This window comes from Microtus pennsylvanicus, chromosome X (assembly GCF_037038515.1).
Source record: "Microtus pennsylvanicus isolate mMicPen1 chromosome X, mMicPen1.hap1, whole genome shotgun sequence".
Taxonomy (NCBI): Eukaryota; Metazoa; Chordata; class Mammalia; order Rodentia; family Cricetidae; genus Microtus; species Microtus pennsylvanicus.
Window position 1 is genome coordinate 4473436 of NC_134601.1, and position 25483 is coordinate 4498918.

General features: G+C 40.6%; 1 protein-coding gene across 1 annotated transcript in view; it reads left to right on the forward strand.

The window, feature by feature from the left end:
- The window catches only part of Adgrg4 (adhesion G protein-coupled receptor G4), a 90436-nt gene that overhangs the window by 6783 nt on the left and 58170 nt on the right, over window positions 1-25483 (forward strand). The window contains exons 2-5 of the mRNA XM_075958281.1: window positions 13844-19576; window positions 21366-21460; window positions 23080-23144; window positions 24952-24991. Coding sequence (XP_075814396.1) covers window positions 13844-19576; window positions 21366-21460; window positions 23080-23144; window positions 24952-24991 — 5933 coding nt within the window. The remainder of the gene's footprint in view (window positions 1-13843; window positions 19577-21365; window positions 21461-23079; window positions 23145-24951; window positions 24992-25483) is intronic.

The following is a 25483-nucleotide window of genomic DNA, read 5'->3' on the forward strand; positions in this document are numbered from 1 at the left end:
CATAAACAAAAACAGAATGAGGGTGGCAAAATAGGTTGGATCCCATGGATTTTGAGATCCCTGCAGTACAAATGGATATTTGTATTTGATATTTAATATTGCTTTACTGTCTGGGCAATAGGAGATTTTATAGTTGTTGTATTCATTTAAAATTTAAAAATGTGTTTCTATTATGTGTATGCCGTTTTACCTGAATGCATTTCCACGTACCATGTGTGAACCTAGTGCCCACAGAGAGCAGAAGAGGGCCTTGGATCCCCTGGGACTGGAGTTACAGATGGTTGTGAGCCATCATGTGTCTGCTGGGAAATGAGCCTGGGTCCTCTGGAATAGCAGCCAGTACTCTCAACCACGGAGAAATCTTCCCAACCCCCACCACATGCTTTGTTTTTAATCAAAAGTTTTAATAAAATAACTGTAGATTCCACGGCAGTTCGAGGTTCCTTCTATACCTCACATAGTTTACCTTAATGGCAACATTATGTAAGACTTTAGTATAGGAAAAAGGATACTAACATTGCTATAATGCACCATCGTTTTCAGATTTCTCTAGTTATACTGGTACACGTTTTTGTGTGTATATTAAATTCCGTGTGATTTTATCATGTGTGTTTATTAGCATATCCACCACCAGAGTCAGTTTTGAGTACTTTTTACACCATAGACCTTCCTCATGCTGAACTCTCTCACCGAACCCAGCTCACGTAGTTTCCTCCAGGCCCTGCCCCTTAATGATGATGATTAGATCTCCTGTTTCTAAAATTTTGTCATCTTAAAAATATAAAAATATGTGGCTTCGGAAGCCCTTTTCTGGCCTCAGAGAATACTGGGTATATGTGTGGTACACAGACAGGCATGCAGACAAAACCCCCAGGCACAGAAATAAATTAATAAATAATAAAATTGAAAAAAATATATGAATGCAATTCTGCAGCCTGTGGCCTTTAGAGTGTGACTTTCTGTTGCTCAGCCTGACACTTTGGAGAGCAGGTAGTTATTGTGTATCCACAGTTTCTTCCCTTTTGGAAATCTTTTTTAAAATTTATTTATTTATTAAAAATTTCCACCTCCTCCCCACCTCCCATTTCCCTCCCTCTCACCCCCCTCGCTCTCCAGTCCTAAGAGTAGTCAGAGTTCCCTGCCCAGTGGGAAGTCCAAGGCCCTCCTGGCTCCATCCAGGTCTAGTAAGGTGAGCATCCAAACAAACCAGGCTCCCACAAAGCCAGTACATGCAGTAGGATCAAAACCCAGTGCCATTGTCCTTGGCTTCTCAGTCGGCCCTCCTTGTCAGCCACATTCAGAGAGTACGGTTTGATCACACAATCCATCAGTCCCAGTCCAGCTGGCCTTGGTGAGCTCCCAATAGATCAGCCCCACTGTCTCAGTGGGTGGGTGCACCCCTCGCGGTCCTGACTTCCTTGCTCATGTTCTCCCTCCTTCTGCTTCTCATTTGGACCTTGGGAGCTCAGTCCAGTGCTCCAATGTGGGTCTCTGTCTCTATTTCCATCCATCGGCAGATGAAGGTTCCCTTTCATTGCGGATGGAGTGCTTGGTTCACAAATCTTCTTTTAACCTGCGGAGAGTACCTGGATTGATTCCAATGTGAGTCTATTACAATAACGTTATGAATGGTTTCATGCAAGCAAAAGTTGTTTTCCTTTGTGGCCAGTGCTTAGTTTAGCTTGTGGATCATGTGACAGTTGCAGGTATAGTTTTATAAGGAACTTTTGTACAGGTGGACGTCCATTCCTTATCCACCCTGGCAGAGTAATCCAGTTTCTCTGCTTCCTTGGTGGCATTTAGAGGTACATATTTAAATCATGCTTGTCAATATGTAGTGATGCTTCACAGTGCTTTGAATGTGCATTTCCTTGATGCCCAGTGTTGTTCAACATCTCTCCTTGTGCTTTCTTGACATCTGTTTGTTAACAGTCTTGGCTGTCCTGGAACTCGTTCTGTAGACCAGGCTGGCCTCGAACTCATAGATCTGCCTGTTTCTGCCTCCTGATCGCTGGGGCTTAAGGTGTGTGCCACCACCCTGCTGTTCTTGTCTCTTGCTTTTTTTTTAAAAAAAAATAGAATCAGGACATTTGTTTGTATTACTGTTTAGGTTTTAAAATTTGTAGCTATTAAATTTTATTCGCTCTTTGAAAGTTTTGTACAACATATTTTGATCATATTCACCCCTCCTCCAGGTCTTCCCAACAGATCCACTGTCCTTTCCCATCCTTTTGGTAGTAGATACACTGAAAATACTTGACAGCTACTTTGAAAATGTCTTCATTTCTGGTCTACAGAGCTCCAAAGAATTAAAAAAAAAACCTTTCATACCGGTTTTCACAGGGCAGAAACTTAATAAAGTCTAATTTATTTTTGCAGTTTGTGGGTTTGGGGTTAAATGCAAGGACTCTTAGCCCTAGAATCCAGTACTTTCTATTTCTTTTTCTTGTGTTACAATGAGGAGATGTAGCTAGAGTCTCTATCTTTTGCCTTATTCCCAGTCTTTGTAGGAAATCACTCAGCGTTTCACCATTATAACAGGCTTCTTCTCATTTTAACATTTACTTTTACTGAAAATCACACTGTGTTCCGCCTGTGTATGTGTCTGTGCACCACGTTCATGCTCAGTGTTCACAGCGGTCAGAAAAGAGTGTTAGGTCCCCTGGAAGAGAGTTACCCATGATCGTGAGCAGCCACGTGTCTGCTGGGAATGGAACCCAGGTCCCCTGGAAGGGCAGCTAGTGTTCTTCACCTCTGAGCTATTTCTCCTGCCCCTGCTGGGGATTTCTTGACCAAGCTCTTTTCAAGTTGCTGCAAATTCCTTCTATTCCTTACCCACAGAGAAATGTTATCGTGAATGAACGTGGTAAAGATTTTGTTAAATGCTTTTTATGCATCAATTGATAAGAGGATGTCATTTTCCATCTTTAATCTTTGGATATAGTGGATGTTGATTGTTTTCCCAATGCTTAACAAGTCTTGCATATCTGGAGCTAGCATCACTTGATCATGGTATGGACTTCTACAGACTGCTGCATTCAGGTTGCTAATATTTGGTTGAAGATTTTTGTAGCTGTCACATTCTGCAGAATAAAGCAAATTCACAAAGTTGAATGTAGCTTGTTTTTTTAACCTGTGTGGAATATAGAAAATGGAATATATGAAAACAGAAGGGACTATTAGAGAAGAGGAGCAGACTCAGAGAGGGGAGAGAGCTAAATATGATTAAAGTACATTATATGCCTGCACAAAAACATTACAATGAAACCCAATGCTAGGAACAATAAACCTTTGGTAATAGAATTCATCAAACATTCTTGTCAGAGAATCCCAGCACTTGGTTCATCTTGGTGTTACTATGAATCGATTGTCTTTTCTCATTCAGATTGTCTTTGTGTCCGAATGTCTGGTCCATGTGAAGAGAGAATGGGTCTTATTTACATTTTTAACTTCTGCAGCGAGCCATCATGTTTAGGTTTAGCACAAAAGACTTACTCTGTCTTTGTGAGCTGTGCTTTTAAATGCAGATCAATTTTTAGAGTCCCTTTGGTGTTTGGTGTTACTTTGTCTTACTTGGTTTATTTTGTGACTCTGTGGCTCCCACTGCTCCCTGGCAGGGCTGCCTGTGTGAGAAACATAACGATTCTCTTCAGGTTGGGAATCTGGATTCTCTCATGGAGGGGTTGGGGTGTGCTGTGATTTCCTTGGTGATGTCTCTTGACTTTGCTTTATCTGTGTCTTTGAACCAAAAAAGGTAAATTTTCAATCAGGCTTCCTGGGTCAGGCCACCTGCTGCCACTGGGTCCCCATTGTTTGCCTTGTTGTCCCTGAATGGGGAGAAAAATCTCAGGGCTCCAGAGACAAAGAGGCTGCTAAACCAGACCACTTGTTGTTACTGGATCCACCATTCTTCCTTTTTATGGATTTGTGTTTCTGTATGAGCTCAGATACTCTTGGGGCAATGGAAAAAAATAGTCTTCCTGACCCAGGTACTATTAAACAGGTATCTACTGGTCAGGCAAGGGACCTCAAGCCAGTAGGGATAGAGAGGCATTTCATTTGGCTGCTTATTGGTAGCAGGCCTCCCAGTTAGTTGCCTTCGCTGATAGTGTCAGGCTTGTAGAATGTTGTTAGAGATCCTCCTATTGGATCCAGAAAGAGAGTAAGTCCACTTGGACTATATTCCGTCGCCAGGTTGGTGACTGGGATCCCAGCTCTTAGGTCACATTTGTTGTTTGGTTGAGGGGAGGCTTTCAGCTTATGCCATTCCTTTACTCCTAGGAAGAAGAAGAAGAATGATCACAATAACAACAACATCAGGAACTAGGCAGCCAGTGGCCTACAGAGTAACATGCCCAAGCTTTATTCCTACTATTGTGATATGTATTTTGCCCATGACTCCCCATCTGTGAGAAAGACTCACTGCAGTATAGGAAGTGCAAAGAGACTATGAAAGGCTGCTACCAGAAATGGATGGAAGGGAAAGCCCGAAACCTGTTGGACAATATAGCAGCTGCACTTCAACAACAACAAAAAAAGATATAATCTCTTGCTCCATTCTTTGTTCTTTCTCCTGCAGAGGCCAAGATCCCACTTCCTCCAAGCTCCCCGAACCTCTGTGTCCTGGTACGATGATGCATGGGAGGTCCTCCTATGATGTCAATTATGGCCCTATTCTTTCTGGGATGATGCCCATGGGACATATTTCTGGAATGAGGCCACAAATGGAAGGTCACAGGTCCATGATGCCTGAGCCTCCAATAATGAGGCCTCTTGCTTGTTCTCTGATAGTACCTGGAATGACATGACCAGGCAGATACAAGCCGAGGGGCTCTTTTATCTGTTGCGTGGCAGGGCTTTCTAGCTGCATGCAAGAGACTTTCCCTCCTTTCCTAAAAAAGAAATAGTTTTTTTGGGGGGGAGAAGTGGGGTTAAAAGTCACTTTTCAGTTGTGCTATGAAAAGAGAAAACAAAAATAGAAAGGAGAAAACCATCTACTCTAATAATAAAAAAAACAAAATTTAAGGTTTTAAATAAAAGAATTAAAATAGAGGCTCTTCTGGGAGTCAGCTGACTTGGGAGATGGAAAAGCAGATGGGATCAAATTGATTGCCAATTTAAAAAATTTGTTTGAACCGCATGGCTGCATTATCTGTTTAAAATATCATAAAAGTGAGTTTTTAACAACACCAAGGGAAAAAAAGCCCAACTACTTGCCTGGGTGGTAAGCATTAATGCAGCTTACTTTCTTGAGTCTTGGCCAAGATTCTTTATAATTCCTGTCATAGTTTTATGTTCCCTTACCAGCAAATCTCAACCTTCCTGATGCTGAGACCCTTTAAGACAGTTCCTCATGATGTGGTGACCCCAACCATAAAATTATCTTCATTGTTACTTTATAACTGCAATTTGGTTACTGTTATGAATTGTAATATAAATACCTGATAGGCAGGATATCTGATATATGACTTCTGGCAAAGGGTTGTTCTAACCCTAAAGGAGTCGTGACCCACAGGTTGAGAACCACTGTTCTGTGCCATTTCCCCGACTTGTAGTTGTACTTAGTGGTGAGGTGCTGCAGGAGAAAGTAGGTTTGTGCCATCTTGTTCTGTTGAGAAATGTGCTTTTTTTTTTTTAACACCAGTTCTCAGGCAATAGAAGCGCGCATGTGCGTGCGTGCGTGCGTGCGTGTGTGTGTGTGTGTGTGTGTGTGTGTGTGTGGACAGATAGCATATAACAAAATGACAGAGCTGACATGGTTAGCATTGTAGCTGCCTCAATCACTTGCAAAATTTTATTTCTGAGTAGGCCAGTCATTATATTCAATGGAGATAAGTATAGCATTTAGAGACCATAAGAAAAAATCTTTACCACATGGAGAAAAGGGACTGATGAAGCAGAAGTGCAGCGAATTGAACTTGTCCAAAATGATGGGGCTGGAGGAAGTCTGCAGTGCTCAATTTGCTAAAACCCAAAGTGCATGTGGATGAGGAGCCCCAATGAAGAAATTATTGAAGCAGTTTATGTTCACAATCAGCTTCCATTGCACACTAATGAGCGTGAACACGTTTGTTGCTTCGTTGTCATGGATTGCTAAACTTAGCGTTTGAAAGCCAGAGACTGCCTGGGAAATAGTGAGGCTTATATTGCTCTATTTCAACCACGGAAGCTTGCGTTTGTATATTTCAGAAAATCACCCGTTGAATCTTTTGATGCAAAGTTTTCTCCCCAGAATGACTGCTATATCAATCCCTCATTCTTACAACAGATTCCTGTTTTAAAGATTGGTTTCTTTCTGAGATATGAGCAAATTTAAGGTGGATATTGTTCCAGGGAATGTCTGTAATTTGAGATCCCCATTGGTTTTCAATTCCTGGACTAGCAAGTTCACTGTAATGTTTAAGTTTAGCAGTAGGATGCCTTCCATTGAGATGCGTATCTTGGACGCTATTTGGATGATTGCTGTTCAGCATTTACAGAACTTAGCTTTTTAGTATCAAGTTTGTTTTTCCTTGGTTATATTGAGTAGTCTTTGCATCTCTTTCTCTTGCATTTGGAGTATTTGGGGTTCATGCATTTAGGGGTGCAAGTTCCTCCTTCCTGTTTCTCTTCCTATAGTCTCCTTCCTTCTCCCAATCTCTCTCCATCTTTTATTATATATGTATATATGTATGTAATTTTTTGTATCTATAAATAATTTTAGGACCCACAATTGAGAGAAAATATGTGGTATTTGTCTTTCTTATTTTACTTAATGTGATGACCTCTGGTTGCATTTATTTATCAGCAAAGGACACAATTGTTCTTTATGGCTGACTAGAACTCCATTATGTATATATATATATATATATATATATACATAATATATAATATATGTATATAATATATAATAATATATATATGATATTTTCTTTATCCATTCATCACTTGACAGGCACCCAAGCTGATGTTTGCTTTTTCAAATAATGCTGTGATAAATGTGGATGTGCAGGAATGTCTGTGGTATGCTGACTCAGAGTCTTTCGGGTATATACCTAGGCATGGCATTGCTGGGTTATATGGTAGTTACATATTTAATTTTTTGAGGAACTTCTATTGCTCCGTACTTATTTTCATAGTGCCTGGGCCAGCGGGTATTTTTACCAACAGTCTGTGAGTCTTCCCTTTCCTCCATACCCTTGCCAACATTGATTGATAGTTGTCTTATTAATGATGGAAATTAAGACTGGGTGAGATAAAATCCGTGGTTTTAATTTGCTTTTTCCCAAAGAGGTTCTTGTGTGCTTATTGGTTGCTAAAGGAAAGCCTGGTGAAGATGCTTCAAGATAAGAGGTGTAAGGTAGAACTCTCTGAGAAGGACTCCAATAGCTCAGAAAATATGATTAAGAATTGACAAATTAAAAGGTTTTGAAAAGCAAAGGAAGCAGTCAAGATAAGATAACTTGTAGATTGGGAGAAAATCTTTATTATACACTTGACAGAGTTAATATCTGGAATACTCAAAGAACATTAAAAAACCTATATACCAAAATAAACAAACAACTCAATATTTCTGTGATTTTTCAATGAATGAAGATTTGAATCTTTAGTAATAATAATTTTATAGAAAAAATAAAAGAAGAAGTCTTTGCATCTGAAAGATTCAATGGAACATTTTCTGAAATATACAAACCCAAGCTTCAGGTTAACATGGATCAACACAAGATACATTGTTTCCTAAGCCATCTCCGGTATTTAAAAGTCGGCCTGCTTGCAATTTTGTTCAACTCATTTGCTTTTTTTTTAAATCTTGGTTTAATTTTAGTTTTTGAAACAGGGTGTCTCTATGTAGCCACGACTGTCTTGGAACTCACTTTATAGTCCAGACTGGCCTTGAACTCCGAGTTCATCTGCCTCTCTGGAGTACTGTTGTTAAAGGCAGGCTGCCACATGCGGCCTTCTTTTTCTAAAGCTTTTTCCAAATCTTAGTTTCCTTTTTGATAGACTTACTGGAAAAAAAACGAGACTAGTCATATCTGTGGCTCAGCTCATTCTGATGAAATTATTTCAGAGTGCTATCCTCTGCTTGATAAAAATAAAAAATGCTTCCTGTTACATATTACTACAGATTACTCTAATAGTGTTCTGAATGCTGCATCTGAGCAGGTGACGGGCTTTTTGTGTGTATGTGATATTTAAGGTTACCCCCAAAATACAAAAAACAAAACCCCAAAACCTGACTGCAGCTCAGCTACTAAAGGAGTAGGAGTCGTAGACTATTAATACCAGTAGTTAGCATGTCCAAGAGCAAATCCAGCTGTGTGACCACTCTCCTCATGTGGGTTAGAAGTGAGGTCTTAGGCAGAGGATCACAAATCCAATTAGCCGAGAGGAAATCATTGTAAAACTCTCCTCATGTGTGTTAGAAGTGAGGTCTTAGGCAGAGGATCACAAATCCAATTAGCCGAGAGGAAATCATCGTAAAACGAGAAACCCAAATCCTGCCACTCTTTTCACTTATGGCCACTGTCAAATTTAAAAGCAGAAATCTTAAAATGAAAAGTGTACTAAAGAAACAAAATGGCCTCCTGGCAAGGCCTAAGAGAATGGAACTCTGGTAGGGACAACAATGTTTTCACTGCCTTAAAGCAAGATGGACTTCTTATACAGCTTTGATTTTCCTCCTTTATTCATTCATGCACTTTAAAGAACTCATCTATATAGTTGATTGAAGACTTCTGACTGTTAGCTTTTTCCTTTCACATGGCCACAAAATCTTAAAAGCATCCTATACAGACTTTAGATTTTCTGTATATGCAAAGAGAATTAATTGTAATCAAGGCTGTGTCATAAGCCAGTAGTTGTCTACTGCCATAATTATTTCTACATCATAGATAATATGCTTCTCAGGCAGGTAAATTCAAAATACCAATTTCTCTAAGATAAATATGCGCAATTTTATTTTGAGAGATTTGAATTGAAGAAAGATTGTGACTCACTTGTGACTTTTACTGAGTGCCATTTTCTCTCGGATGTTCTGTCCTCACCTTAAGTTACACATATCCAGGTCTAGCAGGATATTTTCCTGTTCCAGTGAGCTTCATCCATCCTCTGTGATTTTTCCCAAAAGCAAAATGTGTGACCTCTGAGGGTCTTCTGTCTTCTTTGCCTCTTCCTCTCCTTTGTTACCATGCAATGCCAGCAATTCCTCTCCGGTAGCTGTAGGCGTAGGGATCTTCATATTATTTTGACCTCATCTTTTCAATTTATTCACTAAGCCAAAACTTTTGTCCTGAACATCTATCATGGGCTAGGCACTCACTAGCAACTTAGTTAAAATGGCAAGAAGTTAAAAGCTATGTTTATATCCCTAAGTTTTACTGAGGAAAGCAGGCATGTTACCACATGTAAAACTACAGCTGTGGTAAATGCTCTAAAGAACAAGGATGTGGTAGTGCAATAGTTCTTGATGAGCTCGTCATGGGCATTTGGGAAGGGAGGCTTCTCAGAAGGAGTGATACATGAGTAGATGCCTGAAGGCAGGATAGGTGCTACTGACATGAGGAACTATGGGGGAAACTGCAGTTAGTGGCATCAGCACGCGCAAAGCTCTTCTGGTAGAATTAAACGTTAAACACTGAGTTGGTGTGTGGGGGGAGACTCATAAAAAGGGTAAGACCTAGCCCAAATTTACACTAGCCAGTGAGAGAGAGAGAGAGAGAGAGAGAGAGAGAGAGAGAGAGAGAGAAAGAGAAAGAGAGAGAGAATTGTGTGAGACTCAATCTGATTTACATTTTCAAATGTTCGTATTTGTTGCATCTGAGATGGATTGGAAGGCATCCAAGCATACTTAGCAGAGACTTTACAGGTAGCTGGGGAGTGCTGAGAGTGGGAGAAACTGTCCTCTCCTGGGAAGAGCACACCAATTGGTTACCCAACAAGTGGTCATCCCTGAAAACATACATACTGCATGCTGGAATGTTTGAGGGGGCCCCTGGCAGTGGGATGAGGATGCATCCCTGGTGCGTGAGCTGGCTTTTTGGACCCCATTCCATATGGTGGGATACTTTGCTCAGCCTTGATGCAGGGAGAGGGCCTTGGTCCTGCCTCAACTAAATGTGCCAGGCTTTGTTGACTCACCATGGGGGAGGCCTTACTCTTTTGGAGGACTGGATAAGAAATGGGTTGGAGATCAGGTAGGAGGAGCAGAAGGAGGGGAGGGAGAGGGAACTGTGGTTGATATGTAAAATGAATAAAAAATTTAAAATAAAAAGAAAACATATGTACAAGTAATGTTATACAGATGGAGCAGATTATATTTAGGAATACACATACATACATACATAGTACATACATACACACAGACATATATATGTATATATAAACAATTAGTGAAAAAGCGGACATGAATTTGAAAGAGAGCAAGGGGGGTTTTATTGGAAGGTTGGGAAGGAATAAAGGGAAGGGAGAAACAATTATAGTATAATCTCAAAAGTAATAGAAAAACAAACCAAAAGAGGGTAGGACCTGTTGGGAGGTAAGCAATGGAGAGTGAAAGAAATTAATGGGGTCAAGGGATATTTAGTGAGTTGATCTCTAGGACAAGATGATAGGTTTGTTATAGCAAGGGAGGAAGACTATGGAAGAGGCACCTGGAGAAGGATGGGTTGGCATAACTGAATGGACTACTCAGTGAAGGAATACTAGAAGACCCAACATGGAGAGAAGCTAATGTGTTCAAGTTAGGGTGTGTTCAGTCTGAGGTATTAATGAACTAGCCAAAAGATAATGCAAAGTGACTGATTGGTTCTTAAAAATGTGGAGCTCAGAATAGAGATCTGACCTAGAGAGAGAATCATTTGCCTCTTAATGTAAGTTGCTAGCCTAGGTGGGAAAGTACCATGGAGTTAAAGGAGAAGAGGGGTTGGGACAAAGCTTGGTCCAGGCAATCTGGCATAAGTGACTTCAATGAATTTTAGATGTGATGGGAGGGGGGCTATGGCAAGAGGGATGTGGTATTTTCATCTTTATTGTAAGAGAGGAGAATAAGTTTTAAACCAGGAGGGAAAGGCTCATTAGGGAAAAGCGAGGCAAAGTCTGTGAAACAGCGGATGACAGGATCTAAATTACAGTTGAACTTCTGTCTGATGATCTCAATTACTTTTTCCTTTGAAGAAGGAGGCGTGATTATCTGATAAACATGTGGAGGCGGTGCTTGACAATGGGGCATGTTTGAAAGGGTTATTGTAGAATAGGAGCATAAACTGAACAGAGAGAAGTGGTGGGAGGCAGCGTGGAAGGCTCATTTGAGGTTGGCGATCATGAGTTTTTCAGAGGAGAAAGGCATCCTCTTGTCACTGGCTCTGTCCGTGCTTGACTGCTCAAGGGAAGGTATAGAGGACATGAACAGATGAGGAAGCTTGAACTTCCAAGTTGAACTTGAGCTAGTTGTGTGAACTTTCTGGAGCTCCATTTATTCAACTTTGAAATGGTGATAATTACAATATTTTCCACAAAAAGTGGTTTGGTGGGTTAAACAGGATAACATATGGCACAGCACTTGGCTTGGGAATAATAAGTGTTCCATACGCAAAGCGTGTCGCCTTCCCTTCAGATCCGTCTCATCTGAATGCTTCATTAATACATACTGCCTCTCACTCCTAGCTGAGCTGACATTTTCCTCCATATGTCTTTGTCTTCTCCCCTCAAGCCCCATCATTGCTCAAATGTGGCCATCTTCTCAGACAATGGTTATTAGTCTCCCTAATGCTGGGACCCTTTAATGGCATACTTCATGTTGTGATGACCCCCACCCATAGTTATTTTCATTGCTACTTCATAACTGTAATTTTGCTACTGTTATGAATCCTAACGTAAATAGGTGGTATGCAGGATAACTGATATACAACTCCTGTGGAGAGATTATTTGACCCCTCAAAGGGGTTGAGAGTCACTGTTCTAAGTTAGAATCTCTTCATCTTCAAGCCAGTTTTGCTGCACTAATTTTCTATTATGCTTTAAAGATATATTGAGGCTGATTATATTCCATTGTTGGCTTTATTATAAATCACATCACTTTACTGTTTTGTTTAAAATACTACTTTATCTTTTCTTTTAATAAAGAAAACATTTTAAGTCAAGCGTGGTAGCATGTGCCTGAGCTTCCCAGTGCTTGTAAAGCTACGATGGGAGGATCCTGAGTTAGGCTAGCCTACACTACATAGTGAGTTTTAGGGCTGAACTAAATAGTGAGACCTCATCTCACCCCAAGCAAACAAAAATCAAAAACAAAAAACAAGCAAAAACTCAACTGAGCAAAATATCTCAATAATATGAAATTTCCAATAAGAGTCTGAGTTCTCTAAGGGAAGGAAACATGGCCTAAAGTTTTCTCCTCCTCCTGGGGCTTCTAATGGCATTCACCATACTTGTGAAGTTTAACTGACATGAAAGGAAGCATAAACTGTGCTCCTGTGGTCTTCACAGTAGGATTGCACAGTCATATGGGGCGAATAGACACTATGATAGGGTGCTAGAAGGTATTATACTTTGTTTTATTTTATCACAGCCTTTGAAATTCCTATTACACGTGTTTATAATGTCTATAATGCAGATTTTTACAACATATACAGTCACGCATAATCTACAAATGTATATTCATATGCACAAACATAGATGGTCAAGATTCAAGACTTTTTGATCCAGTCTTCAGTGTTCTAATGACTGATAGAAATTTGACCAAGGCAACTGGTCATAGAGCTGTTGATGGAGAAGGGTTATCTGTCTATTGGTTAATAAAGAAACTGCCTTGGCCTTTGATAGGACAGAAAATTAGGTAGGCGGAGTAGACAGAACAGAATTCTGGGAGAAAGAAAGCTAAGTCAAGAAGACACTATAGCTCTCCTCTCCAAGATGGATGCAGGTTAAGATCCTTTCCAGTAAGCCACTACTTCGTGGTGCTACACAGATTATTAGAAATGGGTTAATCAAGATGTGAGAGTTAGCCATTAAAAGGCTAGAGCTAATGGGACAAACAGTGTTTAAAAGAATACAGTTTCTGTGTAATTATTTTGGGTAAAGCTAGCAGTGCAGGAGCCGGGTGGTGTGAAGCGGCCCGCCGCTCTCACTACTACAAACTGTGAGCCAGTAATTCCTTGAACCAGAAGGGTGAGGAATTGAGAAGAATCTAGTCTCCATAGCAAGACCCTGCCTTGTGGGGAAAAAGGAAGAAGAGGTTTAATCAACTCAAAAATCAAAGAAACTTTTCTTTTATTACTTCTATGCACCAGACAGTAAGCATGGTGGTTTACACACATTAACTCACAAGTGTCAGGTAAGTTTTATAAGGTAGGATTATAATTCTCATATCACAGACAAAGGTGCCGAAGCACAGAGAAGTAGACTAAGGCCATAAAGCAAGTTATAAAGCCTGAATCTAAAACTACATCTGACTGAATCCAAAGCTGAAGTTTTGGGGAAGATTTTTAACTCCGCAATTGAGTTTCAGTAATGGATGTGAACTAATCAGGCTATTGATTTCTTCTTCCATGAGCTTCGATAGGTCTCTTTGCAAAGGTGAATCACCTCAATCAGTGTACAGTTTTGTACGAGTGCCCATATCTTTTATGCAGATACTATGTAATGAATGTCTTCCCACTAGTTATTTATCCAGGGTATTATGAAAAGATAGAGATTTACAAAGTAGAAAATCATCTTAAGAAAAATTAAGTAATCAAATAACACGATTATTTCTGGCACTTACCTCTCTTTAAAAATGAAAAGAAATTATAGAGCTCTTTCTTAAAGAATTGTCTCTAATTTCTAAGGCTGAAGCTAAAGTAACACATGCTTTCTGATTTTTCAGTTGTTTCTGAAAATATGACAATTCAAGAAAGAAGTACAACTGTTTCCCAGCAAATAGACTTAACAACTCCTTCTCAAATTACTGGGCTAAACGCACAGAAAACTGTACATCTATCCACAGTGTCACCAGAAAGCATGCCTATCTCTACAGTCAATCATGCAGCTATATCACATTCTAATACAATACCCTCACCTCTAGCCACGGTGAGTGTATCAAAAGATTTAAAGACATCTATGGCTCAGACTGCTACATTTTCAGATGGCTTGTTTACTTCAACAGCCATCCCTCTGCCTACCCAGAGTACACCCATTCCTACTGCTACTGACTCCATGAAAGTAACTCAATACCCACATTTAGGAAAAACAAAGACAACAAAAATAGTGGAGGTCATGGCTACTGAAACCTTTCATCCAACTACAGCTGCTGATTTCTTTGACACATCTGGAATTACCAAGAATTCCGTTGTACCTGAAACTTTAACATCTAAATTCCAGTCAGCTGTTGGGAAGACAACTTTATTCTTGGTGACTGAGTCAACATCCATGTCTACAACGTTTTGGTGCAAACACAAACACACAGATGTTGCTACACTCCCTACCTCTAAATCTGTGCAAGAATTTCTTGTATCTCCAGCTTCCAGAACCGCACCTTGGTCCACACTAGAAGAGACTTCAGCTATTGCTACTGACATTGGAATTGCATCAACCTTCCCTCCAGAGTCTCTGCTCACCTCCACAGCTGCTCCCATGAATCCTGTTTTTTCTGGAAATCACGTGACATCTACATTGTCAACAACTAATGTGGAAATGGCATTCCCAGTCCATTCAGTGTTGCCTATGAAGACCACACCTTCCCTAAGAACAGCGAAAACAGAGTCAGTATCTAGAAATTTCCAAGATGTCTCTTCATCCAAAATGGAGGATGCTATATCTACCCCTATGCCTAAAGAGACCTCTCCTATGGCCTTTTCTTCCACTACATCCTCTCCAGTCATTGGAACTCAGGGTGTACCGACAGTTGATACTGAGAGTACACATTTAGCCTTAACTCCCAGAACCAAACTTGTCCCCCCATTGGCTACTTCAGTATTCTCTACCATAGAAGGGCTAGTACACACCCAGAATATGCCCACCACTGATGAGCCCATGCTCACTTTGATTTCTACTGAGTCATCTTCTACATATAATGCATCTGAATCAGGTCTCACATCTGTAACTGAGAAAACTGACTATCAATTCTTCACCACCTGGACTCCAGAGCCAGATCAGACACTGTTGACCTCTAGAAATACAACCACTCCACCTACATTCATGCCTAATGAAAATCTTACATCATCATTCCAAGATAATATTGCTAATATAGACAATTCATCCATGACTACTATTATCACTCTACTTGAAACATCCACAGACAGCAAGGGTACCACCAACTCTGATGCTACTACTGCCATGTATACAACAGTTCTATCCAAACCAACATCCCAGTGGCTTAGTAATTTCTCCAGTGTTGCTGGAATCACATTTATAACTAGTCAGCCTGAGTCGAAACGCACCACCTTCTTATGGCAAAGCAACTCTAAGCCCACAGTAGCTGCAAATGAACTTCCCTCAATACCAAGGGAGACAGTTGTTCCATCAGTGGCTATATCTACCCTCACTTCCAGTAAGTCAAATTTTTCTACTGAGAAGAGCACTTCTGAGACAGCACAGCTATATACAAATGGTATGAGCACATTGGGTGATACTATGGTCCCTCCACCAATGTCTGGGACAACACAGAGATTCCATACCACTGTGGCAAAAGAAACCACTTCCCATCATCCTAAAGTAAAATCAACTATAGCAGCAGTAGCTGAGGTTTCTCCATTTGCAGCAATGCTGGAAGCAACAGATGAATCAGCGCAAATGGTGACAGCTTCCGTCACTGCTTCCCCCTCTCCAGATATAGACAAATTGACTACTGCATTGGATAACCAAACTGCAACTACTGGGATAGGAGTGAGCTGGCTTTCAACAAAACTGATGCAAAGCACACCTAAGAGTTCACCAGAACCCTTTAACTCAACCCATACCTGTACAGTACACAGTACTGCAGAGACATCTGAGGGGAATTCAGCTTCATCGCCCATTTCTCTGAGCACCCATTCACTCCCTGAACTTCTGGGTTCTTCAACAAGAATAATAGGAGCCACTTTCTCCACTACTTCTTTGCAGAAGACAGCTGTTTCTTTCTCTGCTTCTATCTCGCCTCCACAGGCTACAGCTACTCATTCCTCAGAAATCCCTCAACCTACTACCTACAAGTTCTCACTGCCAGTTAATGTCTCTGCTGTCATCTCTCCTGCCACCACTATGGTGTTTTTCTTTGAGACCAAGGTTACCCTGCCTCAACCTTCTACTTTGGCCGGGGATGTCACAACATCTACACTCTCAGTTGGCCCTCCTCCGCCAACAGGGACAATGACCACAGCAGCGGTGCCACCAGTGAGCCCAACAGCTTCTAGAGCCAGTGATATCTTGCCTACCCACAGTGACTCATTTCTTAGGACATCAGGAGTCACAACTGTCCCTTCCACAACAGCACCCGTGGCAGCTTCCTCACTGAGACCTCCCACTCCTGTGATAACTAAGGCTATAACCACCCTCCCACCTATCTCAGCTGACTCAGTAAGTCCATCCGTACACACTCTTGTCTGCTCAAGACCTCCCCTTAAGAACAGTACTCTTGTTTCCTCTACTTACGCTAACTCTACCACATCTACATCGGTAGCAACACCATCTGGATCTCAAGTTGAGGATTCCACACATGTTTTTAGCTCTCCCTATACTTTAAGTAGCAGCGGAGATGTTGGTATGGCTTCTAGACCTGCAGAGACATCTACTGGTGGTGAGACCATGTCCCTCGGCACCTTTGTCGATAAGCTTACTACCTCAGCAGAAACCAAATCTACCGCATATATTGTAAACATACCCGTCTCCACCCAGTTGGCGGCTGCAACCTCTATGTTATCTTCTGAGAAAGAACAGACCAAAACCTCCATGGGGCAAATTCCCAGAACTACAAGGGTGGCAGAAATTTCTCCATCCAAGACTTCCTTTATTTCGGACTCCCAGGGCACCTTCCCCTGGGAAATGTCAGACACAGAATTTTCTGAGACCACAGAAATCTCCAGCCACCAAACACATTTGCCTTCCGAGATTCCACCTGGGAATCCAACTTCTCTGAATTTCACCACATCTTCTTCTGGGAGCACACAGACCACAGAAACATTGACCTCAAGTACCATAGTAGGTCTTCATGTTTCAGAAGGGTCGACTAGTCTTGAGGAAACAACACTCTCTTCACAAATTCAGACAATAACCAAGTCTTTGTCTCCTGATAAAGAAAGGACAAGTGCCCTTTTGGAATATCCTCCCAGGACTGTGGAAAAGATAGAGAGTCCCTCTGCTGTGACTCATTCAGACACAAGTCACCAGGCTACTTCATCCATAGACACTACAACTTCCAGGACACCTAGAACATTCCATCCTGTGCTCATCAACACAGTTCTTTCACACCTCCTTTCACCAAAAACACAACCCGAGTCAACATGGATTGCTTCTTCCACGTCTGAAAGCGCACAGACTCTCCCTCAATCCTTCTCTCCTCTCACACCTGGACCACTTGACACCAATTTTACAATGATCACTCCTGATGGGAGCACCACCGTCTTTTCTGCTCCAAATAAACCTATAAACTTTCCTGGAGAGACCTCTACGGGAATGTCCACTCCTATTCACCAGGTGTCTTCGTTGCCACTCAGCATTACTACCTTCACCCCTAAAAAGGTTTCTGACACCCCTACACTACTAATGACTAAGTCTTCCCGAACAACAAACTCAGGCCATTTGAAAAGTGTCTCTATAGGTACTTCAGGACTGATGTCGGAGAAGTCATCAATGCCAGTTAATAACTCTGTTTTCTCAACTACAGTGCTTTCTTCTAACAGTCCCACAAGCCTTTGGGCATTCTCTTCTTCATTGTCTTCACCTTCCCCTAAGCCTACAAAAACCACTCATGCACTGACATTGGGTACCACACCAGTATCATATGCTGGACCTCCTTCACAAAGCATAGTTGTTTCCCCTACTTTCACTAATTCAGCAGAGGTAGAGGTGCCATTCAAGAATACAACTGCACCTGTTTCCTCTCCAACAGAGCTAGATTTTTCATCTACGAAAACTATTCCAACCGTTATGGTGGCTGGGACAGTGACTTCAGTTATAGGTGCCACCTCCTCCTCTCCGCTCAGTTCTAGGAATACTGAAGCCATTTCCTTCACCCTAAAGACCATGTTTTCTTCGTTACTTTCAACAACCCAGCAACCATCACAAGAAAATGAGGCTACTACTCTGGACATGTTGCCTGGGATTACCAACAGTTCCCCATCTCCTGAGAGCAGTGGTGGAGAGACAGAGCTCATTAATACCTATTCTGCAACTCCCATCCCTGGAAGTGGACTTTCAGCTACACCTTCAGATAGTTTTTATACTTCCTTGAATATTCAGGTTTCCCCATCTTTGACTAACTTTAAAGGCACCCCTACACCTACAGAAGGTGTAAAGTCCACACAGATATACCTTTCCCGCGATACAGGAAAGATGACTTCCTCGTCAGAGAATATTTTGCTAACCAGTGAACTAACAAGTAGCAATGGATGTGTGGTTACTCCCGCTTTATACCCTTCACAGACCCAACCCCCTGGAACTCCACCTTCTTTGGCATCGTTTCTTTACTCACCTCATAGCACTGAGGCCAAGTTTCCCCTTACATCTCAAATGGGTGAGGTCCCAGCATGGGGAACAAGAATCACACCGGGTATTGCCCAGTCACTACCTACAGCCTCCAGAAACACGGCCGGAGGTGAAGAAGATGCTCCGCTTCCAGTTTTCACAACTAGTGTAACGACACCAGACAGAGTGGGAACAGAAAGCCCTCGCTTTACTCTTGGGACTTCATCAACATCGCAGATTGGTCTGGTTTCTAGAGATAGTGAGACAATGCCATCGATTTTCACATCAGAAAGCCTTCCTACTTTTGGGTTTTCTGAGAATACTTCCTTATCAATATCTTCCACAGTTCTCCCTACCACGTTGGCTGTCATTTCCGGAGCTACCTCACCGTCTAAAACTTTATCTAGTCTCCCTTCAGCCTCTCTGGCATCTGTATCTAATCCTTCGCATCTTCTAACTTCACCTGCAGGAGAAATGGCAGAATCGATGTTTTCAGTTTCAGACACAATAGCAGCATCCCCTAACTTTCCAACAGTATCCTTTTCTGATGGAAGCGCCACTCCCACCCAAAGCACTCCTCCAGCTACACTAGGTGTCATCGCTGCTGACTCTCTGACTTCTCCGCTCATATCTACAAAAGCCAAAGGTGAAAGTCCACACACGTCTACATCCCTTAAATCATCCCCCAGGACTACTGTGGCTCATAACTCCAGGACTGTGTCTGAATTCACGTCCTTTAGCAGAAAGAGTATATCACCTTCTGTAAGCAGTCACGACCTATCTACTACATCCACAGCTATAGGGCCCTCATTTCCACTGATGTCTGCTGAGATGACACACCCTTCTACAGCGACTGGGTCTTCATTAATCTCTTCATCTTTTAAGTCAACTTGGGTAGACTCCACGTTTTCCTTTCTGTTTACACAAGCATCTACTTCGCCAATTGCTACAGTGTCTACAGGTATTTTATTCGTATATCTTTACAAGTACTTTGTTCACATATCCTTAACGGAGTACATGAACAATGAATGGGCCATTTGTTCTCCGAGTTTTCTGAAGGCAGAAAATGAGAGAGAAGGATGTATGTGTTTCTTTTCCCCTTAACATCTTTGGCACACAATTGCCTTTTCTAGGCACAGAACTCTCCAGCTGTCTTTCTTGTCTCTACTTAAATATATTACAAGTGGGTCTTTTCACAAAGTATGGCATTTTGAAGCATTCTGTACAGTTGTCTTGTTCTTGATGTCCTGAGTGTGACTCTGCCCATATGAATATAGACTAGGAACATCATCTTTACCCTGTAAAAGCATTATACTGGGGGTGGGAGGGATGGAGAGATGGCTCAGTTATTAAGAGTACTGTCTGCTCTTCCAGAGGACCCTGGTTCAATTCCCAGCATCCACATGGAGACTCAAAACCCTCTGCAACTGTCATTCCAGGAGATCTGATACATTCTTCTGGCATCCTGAGGCACCAGGCATGAACATGGTGCACAGACATACATGTAGGCAAAACACCAATGCATATAACAAATAAATAAATGAAAAATGATCATATACCTTTAGGTTTGATGATGTTTTCCACACAACAGAAATTACACACACACACACACACACACACACATGCGTGTGCACACACACACACACCACCACCACCACCATCATCACCGTAAACAACAACAAAAACCAAACCAACACATACACACAAAACCCAAAATTGTATCGTTGTGTCTTGGCTCTTGAATTCCTCCTGTGTAGGTCTGAACCCTCTCTAATCCTTACATTTAGCTGACTAGAAATGCTTAGGGAGTATTTGACTTTCATTTTGTTCAAATATTAACAGTTCTGCATCTTTTAAACCATTTGCTTAATTTATTTCATTTTTATTATTTTTATATTATTTTATATGTAGGGGTATTTTGCTTGCATGTATGCCTGGTGCCCAAAGAGACCAGAAAAAGGTGTTGAGTCCCCTGGAAATAGAGTTACAGGTGGTTGCGAGTCACCATGTGGGTCTGGGAACTAAACACAGGTCCTCTGCAGAAGCAGCAAACGCCCTTAACTGCCGATTCATTTCTCTACCCCCTATTTGTTTATTTTCTGTATGCATGTGGGGGCATGTGTATCACTGTGTACTTGCGGAGGAAATTGGACAACCTATGGAAGCCAGTTCTCTCTTTCCACCATCTGGGTCCTGAGAATCAAACTCAGGTCAATAGGTCATCAAAGCTAGGTGGCAAGTGCTTTTATTTGCTGAGCCATTTCCTTGGCTTGGGCCAATAACTTTTAAGATTCTAAAATAAAGATATAAAAAGATAAGATCAGGAGGAACATAAAGAAAGAAAACTCTGAAGTAGGAAGGAAAGCAGTGGGGAGAAAATAATTATTTTCTTAGGACAAATAATCTTAAGACACAGCATGTAGCGTGTCTGTTGAATGAGCTAGAAATCAGTTGGCCAATAAAAGTATGGATTTTTAGGGGATTTGCAGCAAGTCTGTATAGAAACTTCATAGAGACCCATGGGAATGGCCACATCATCAAAGCAAAGATGGGATGGTAGTACCTTGCATATTTTGTTCTTAGTTATGCAACCTCAAATGCCAATTCTTGGTGTTAAACTAAGCAAAATTTAGGAATGAAAATAAATTGTCGTTTTGTTTGCTATACAATGGAGAGCACTTCTCAAATTTTGAGAAATCAGATTTCTTCATGTAAATAGCTAAAATCAATCTGTTTATTTTTTATTACAGTTTCCTTCTACAATATCAAAATTACCTTCTCTGTGTTTGATGAAGAGCCAAGAGTCCTTCTTACCACTGCTATACATGACTTTACAAAAGATTGGGTAAAATGCTCTTTTAAATATTTATGGTACTTATTGAATACATATGACCAAGGCCAGGTAGATTGAAAGTAGCCTCCCTTTTCTACTGATAATCCATTTCACAGATAATCAGTTCAGATTGTTTTCACTGCATATGTATTTACTCTGCAGGCAACATTCTGAAGATGTATGCAATCCCTTTCATAGTAGCAGTGTTGAAAGCTTTTATGAGATGTTATTTTCATTTGTTGAGATCTGTACATTTTCCTCCACAGACACAAATTTTTCTAGTTAGGGGAAATAGAGCACTGGCGACCAAGTCTATGGCACAGTGTTTATGTAGCTCTATTTTCTGTACTTTATTTTTTGTTCGTCTACAGCACAGTGAAAATTTTACTTGTCCTTACATTTTTTGATAATAAAACTGATGCATACTGTGCAATTGAAGTTCATATGAAAACACCTAAAACAGACGACACCTGTCCTCTACTGCTCCTCCGAATAAGTTAAGATATATTTTAGAAGATTTTTCTATACAGTTACAGAAAAAGAATTGGTATACTAATTATGCCACTCTTTACCTTGCTGGTTACCTGTGGATTTCTTCTTAATTCTGGGGAGAAAACCCAAATCCTTGCAGACTAGGCAAACATCTTACCAGTGATAAAACCAATAGTGCTTTTCTATGTGTCTCTGAGCATATTTGTGGTAGTGGGTATAGCTATGCTTATACAGTTTAGCAGATGCATAAGATTTTACTATATGTATGTAACAGAAGTTTTCATTTCACTTTCAAATCTAGATGTCTGTTGGTAGGCATTTAGGTTGCTTATATATTTTCTCTATTTTAAACAGTTCCAAAAATGTTCCTTCAATCATTTTAGAGATCTTTAAATATTTTTATGGGATTAATTTTTAAGTTTTTAATCATTGGATCAAAAATCATGAACATTTTACATTTTAAAGGTTATCTTAAAATGGTCTTCAGATAAGTAACAACACCAGTGTGCACCTTAGGCCCAGCAGTGAATGATCATACTGGTTTTCCTGGCCTCCATTAGCACTCATGTTCAAGTGTGTATGACCCAATTCTAAAGTGCTTGGAAACAGTGAGTGTTTCAGAGTGTTCAGGCTGTCTCACAAAAATACACCAACCGAATGGCTTCAGAACAGCCATTTGTAATCTCCCAGTTCTGGGCAGTAAGTAGTCAGGGTTGGGTAGAGAAGCTTAAGACAACAGTGCTGGGAGGGTTGCATTTAGGTGAGATTTCTCAGTTTGGCCTTTTTACTGTACCTTCGAATGGTGTTTCTTTTGTGCAATACATCTCTGCTTTCTCTTTGTTTTCTTATAAGGATAACAGTTTTTATTGGATTTGGGCTCCCTAATGGCTTTATAAACGAATATGATCAGATTGCTGATTAGGGTTTCCAACTTGAGCATAGGTTGGGGGGCCCCTTAGCTCCCAACAGTGTGTACAAATGTTAAATGAAATCTGGAGCAAGTTTGGGAACGTTGGGTTCACTGAAATGATTACTGCAGCTCACATTGTCCCAAGTGACTTCCTTGACTTAAAATGGAAGAGTGGCCACACAAACACTGATCTTCTCCTTTTTTTTTTTAATGATTTTTGATTTTACAGCTGAATTATATGCTTCAAAACAGCGAATTTTCTCTTGCTAACTTGACTATTCAAATCATAAGCAGGTATGTAAATGGCATCTTTTGTGAGTTGAAGTGAAATTGAGGGACCACCTGGGCCTGTGAGTTTCCTTTGTTGTTATCTAGGAATGAAGAACACATTTGTCTCTCTGTAGGTTGTAAAACCAATGGAAGAACAAAATAAAACAAAACAAAACAATTCAGAGAGAAAAACAGGGAAATCAGAGATTCATTTTGCAACGTTCTATTCTCAGTATAACAAATCTAGTTTTAGGAGAGTGGAAATACACTCACATGTGTCGATGGAAGTTTCTGTCCTGCCTAGTTCTGTAGCCATTCAGTCCCAAATAAACACAAAGAGGCTTAATTAATATTAAACTGTTTGGCCTATTAGCTCAGGCTTATTATTAACTAGCCCTTATAACTTGAATTAACTCATAATTCTTGTCTATGTCCAGCCATGTGGCTTGGTACCTTTTCTCAGAAAGGCATTCTCATCTTGCTTCCTCTGTGACTGACTGACGACTGACTGCCTTTCCTCTTCCCAGAATTCTCCTATTTTGGTCACCCCACCTGTACTTCCTTCCAGGCTACTGGCCAATCAGCATTTTATTAAACAAATTCTAGTGACAAATCTTTACAGTATACAAGAACATTATCCCACAGCATACATGAGAAAGGCCACATGTCCCTCCGTGTGACTGCCTACTTTCAATATGTTGGCTCTTTGGTTTCTCTTATGTGTTCAAATAAAATAGATTTATGAAGGTTTATTTATAACTGCAGGTTATCATAGGTGATTGCCTTAGTGTAGACTTCAATAGTAATACTTACCACAGACTGGTAAGTTTTAGCCACAAAAGCTGTTTTCCTCACTTTAGTGTGGTTGGGTCCTGAGGAAGGACCTTCTTGAGTCTTCACATGCTAGGGAGCACAGACAGGAAGCACTTCTGTCTTTACTTAAAATGTTTGCTAGTTCACAAATGCTGTCCACGGGGGCTCCACCCTCATTAACTATTACCCCCCAAAGAACTCACCATCTAATACCACCTCATTAGGCTTCAACATAAAAATTTTGACTAGACACACAAATTCAACACTCCCCCCCAAAAAAATTGAAAGCAAATAGGAGGTATTTGGAGTCTTCAATATTGTTTTAAAAGTCACATGGTGATTTTATTCAATGTAAAAGTGATGTTACCATTGTAAAATCTATGTAGAAATAATGTATAGAAATCTATGACTTGGATATTGAAAATCTATAAAACCCACATTTTCCCACCCCTTGAAGAATACTTGTGGACATCTAATATGTAGCTCTTTTTAATGTATTTAGTAAAAGAGTTCCAACTCTGTATACTGCTTAAGAACTTTCTTTTCTTGTTTCATAATAAATCATGCACATCTTCTATGTCATAATATAAAAGCTAGGTTGTTCTCTTTTTTTTTTTTTTGGAGCCAGGGTCTTGTTGTATAGCTCTGGCTGTTCTGGAACTTGCTATATAGACTCAGGCTGGCCTCAGACTCATAGAGATTTACTTACTCTTATCAGGGGTAGTGTAATTAAATGCCTGTACTACCACTCCCACCTTAGCATATTCATTTTAATGATTGCATAGATATATTTGAGTAATTCCCACCATTGCATATGTCTTTTTAATGCACTGTTGCTGAGTAAAAGTCTTACCACTACTTTAGTGTGCAAATAATGATCAAGCTCATTTCAAGGGTCCCCTTGGAGCCCCAGCACGACTGGAATTCTGCTGCCTCAGACCTGTTGTTAACCTTATCTTGCAATCCATGTGTTTGGTCCTACATTTCATTTTCCTATGATTTTGTGATGCTTTAACAGAAAGACTTCTGAAGAAGAGGTGGCCATGTACAGACATATTGTAAGTAATTTTTCTAAATGAACCTACTTGTGACCCATTCTGAAAATGATTAGCCATAAGTAAGTAGCTCTGAACTGACCACGTGGCAGCAATTAAAAGATTTTGTGGGCAGAGTGTGTGAAAAGACTTAGGGATCATAAATGGTAACATATTTTCTTGATTGTGGACATCTCTCAGAAAAGTCTCACTCTCCCACGATCCAATTGTTTGTAAGTCCACAATTTGACTAAGAAATCTAAATCCCTCCTTTCTGTATTTGTCGTTAGAGTGCAGCAAACAAGCTCTCATCTTTTTTGACCCAAATTTCAGTACTTATTTCAGTTCCTCAGAACTGTGCAGTGGCACACTCCAAAGTGGTTAGAAATCACACAGCTTTTAAGGCATTTAAATATGACATAAATATTTTGACTATATAGAATACAGTAAATCCAATAGTTCATTCTAAGTCATCTGCCATCCTTTAAAATACTTGCTACAAACAGCTGTCAAAAT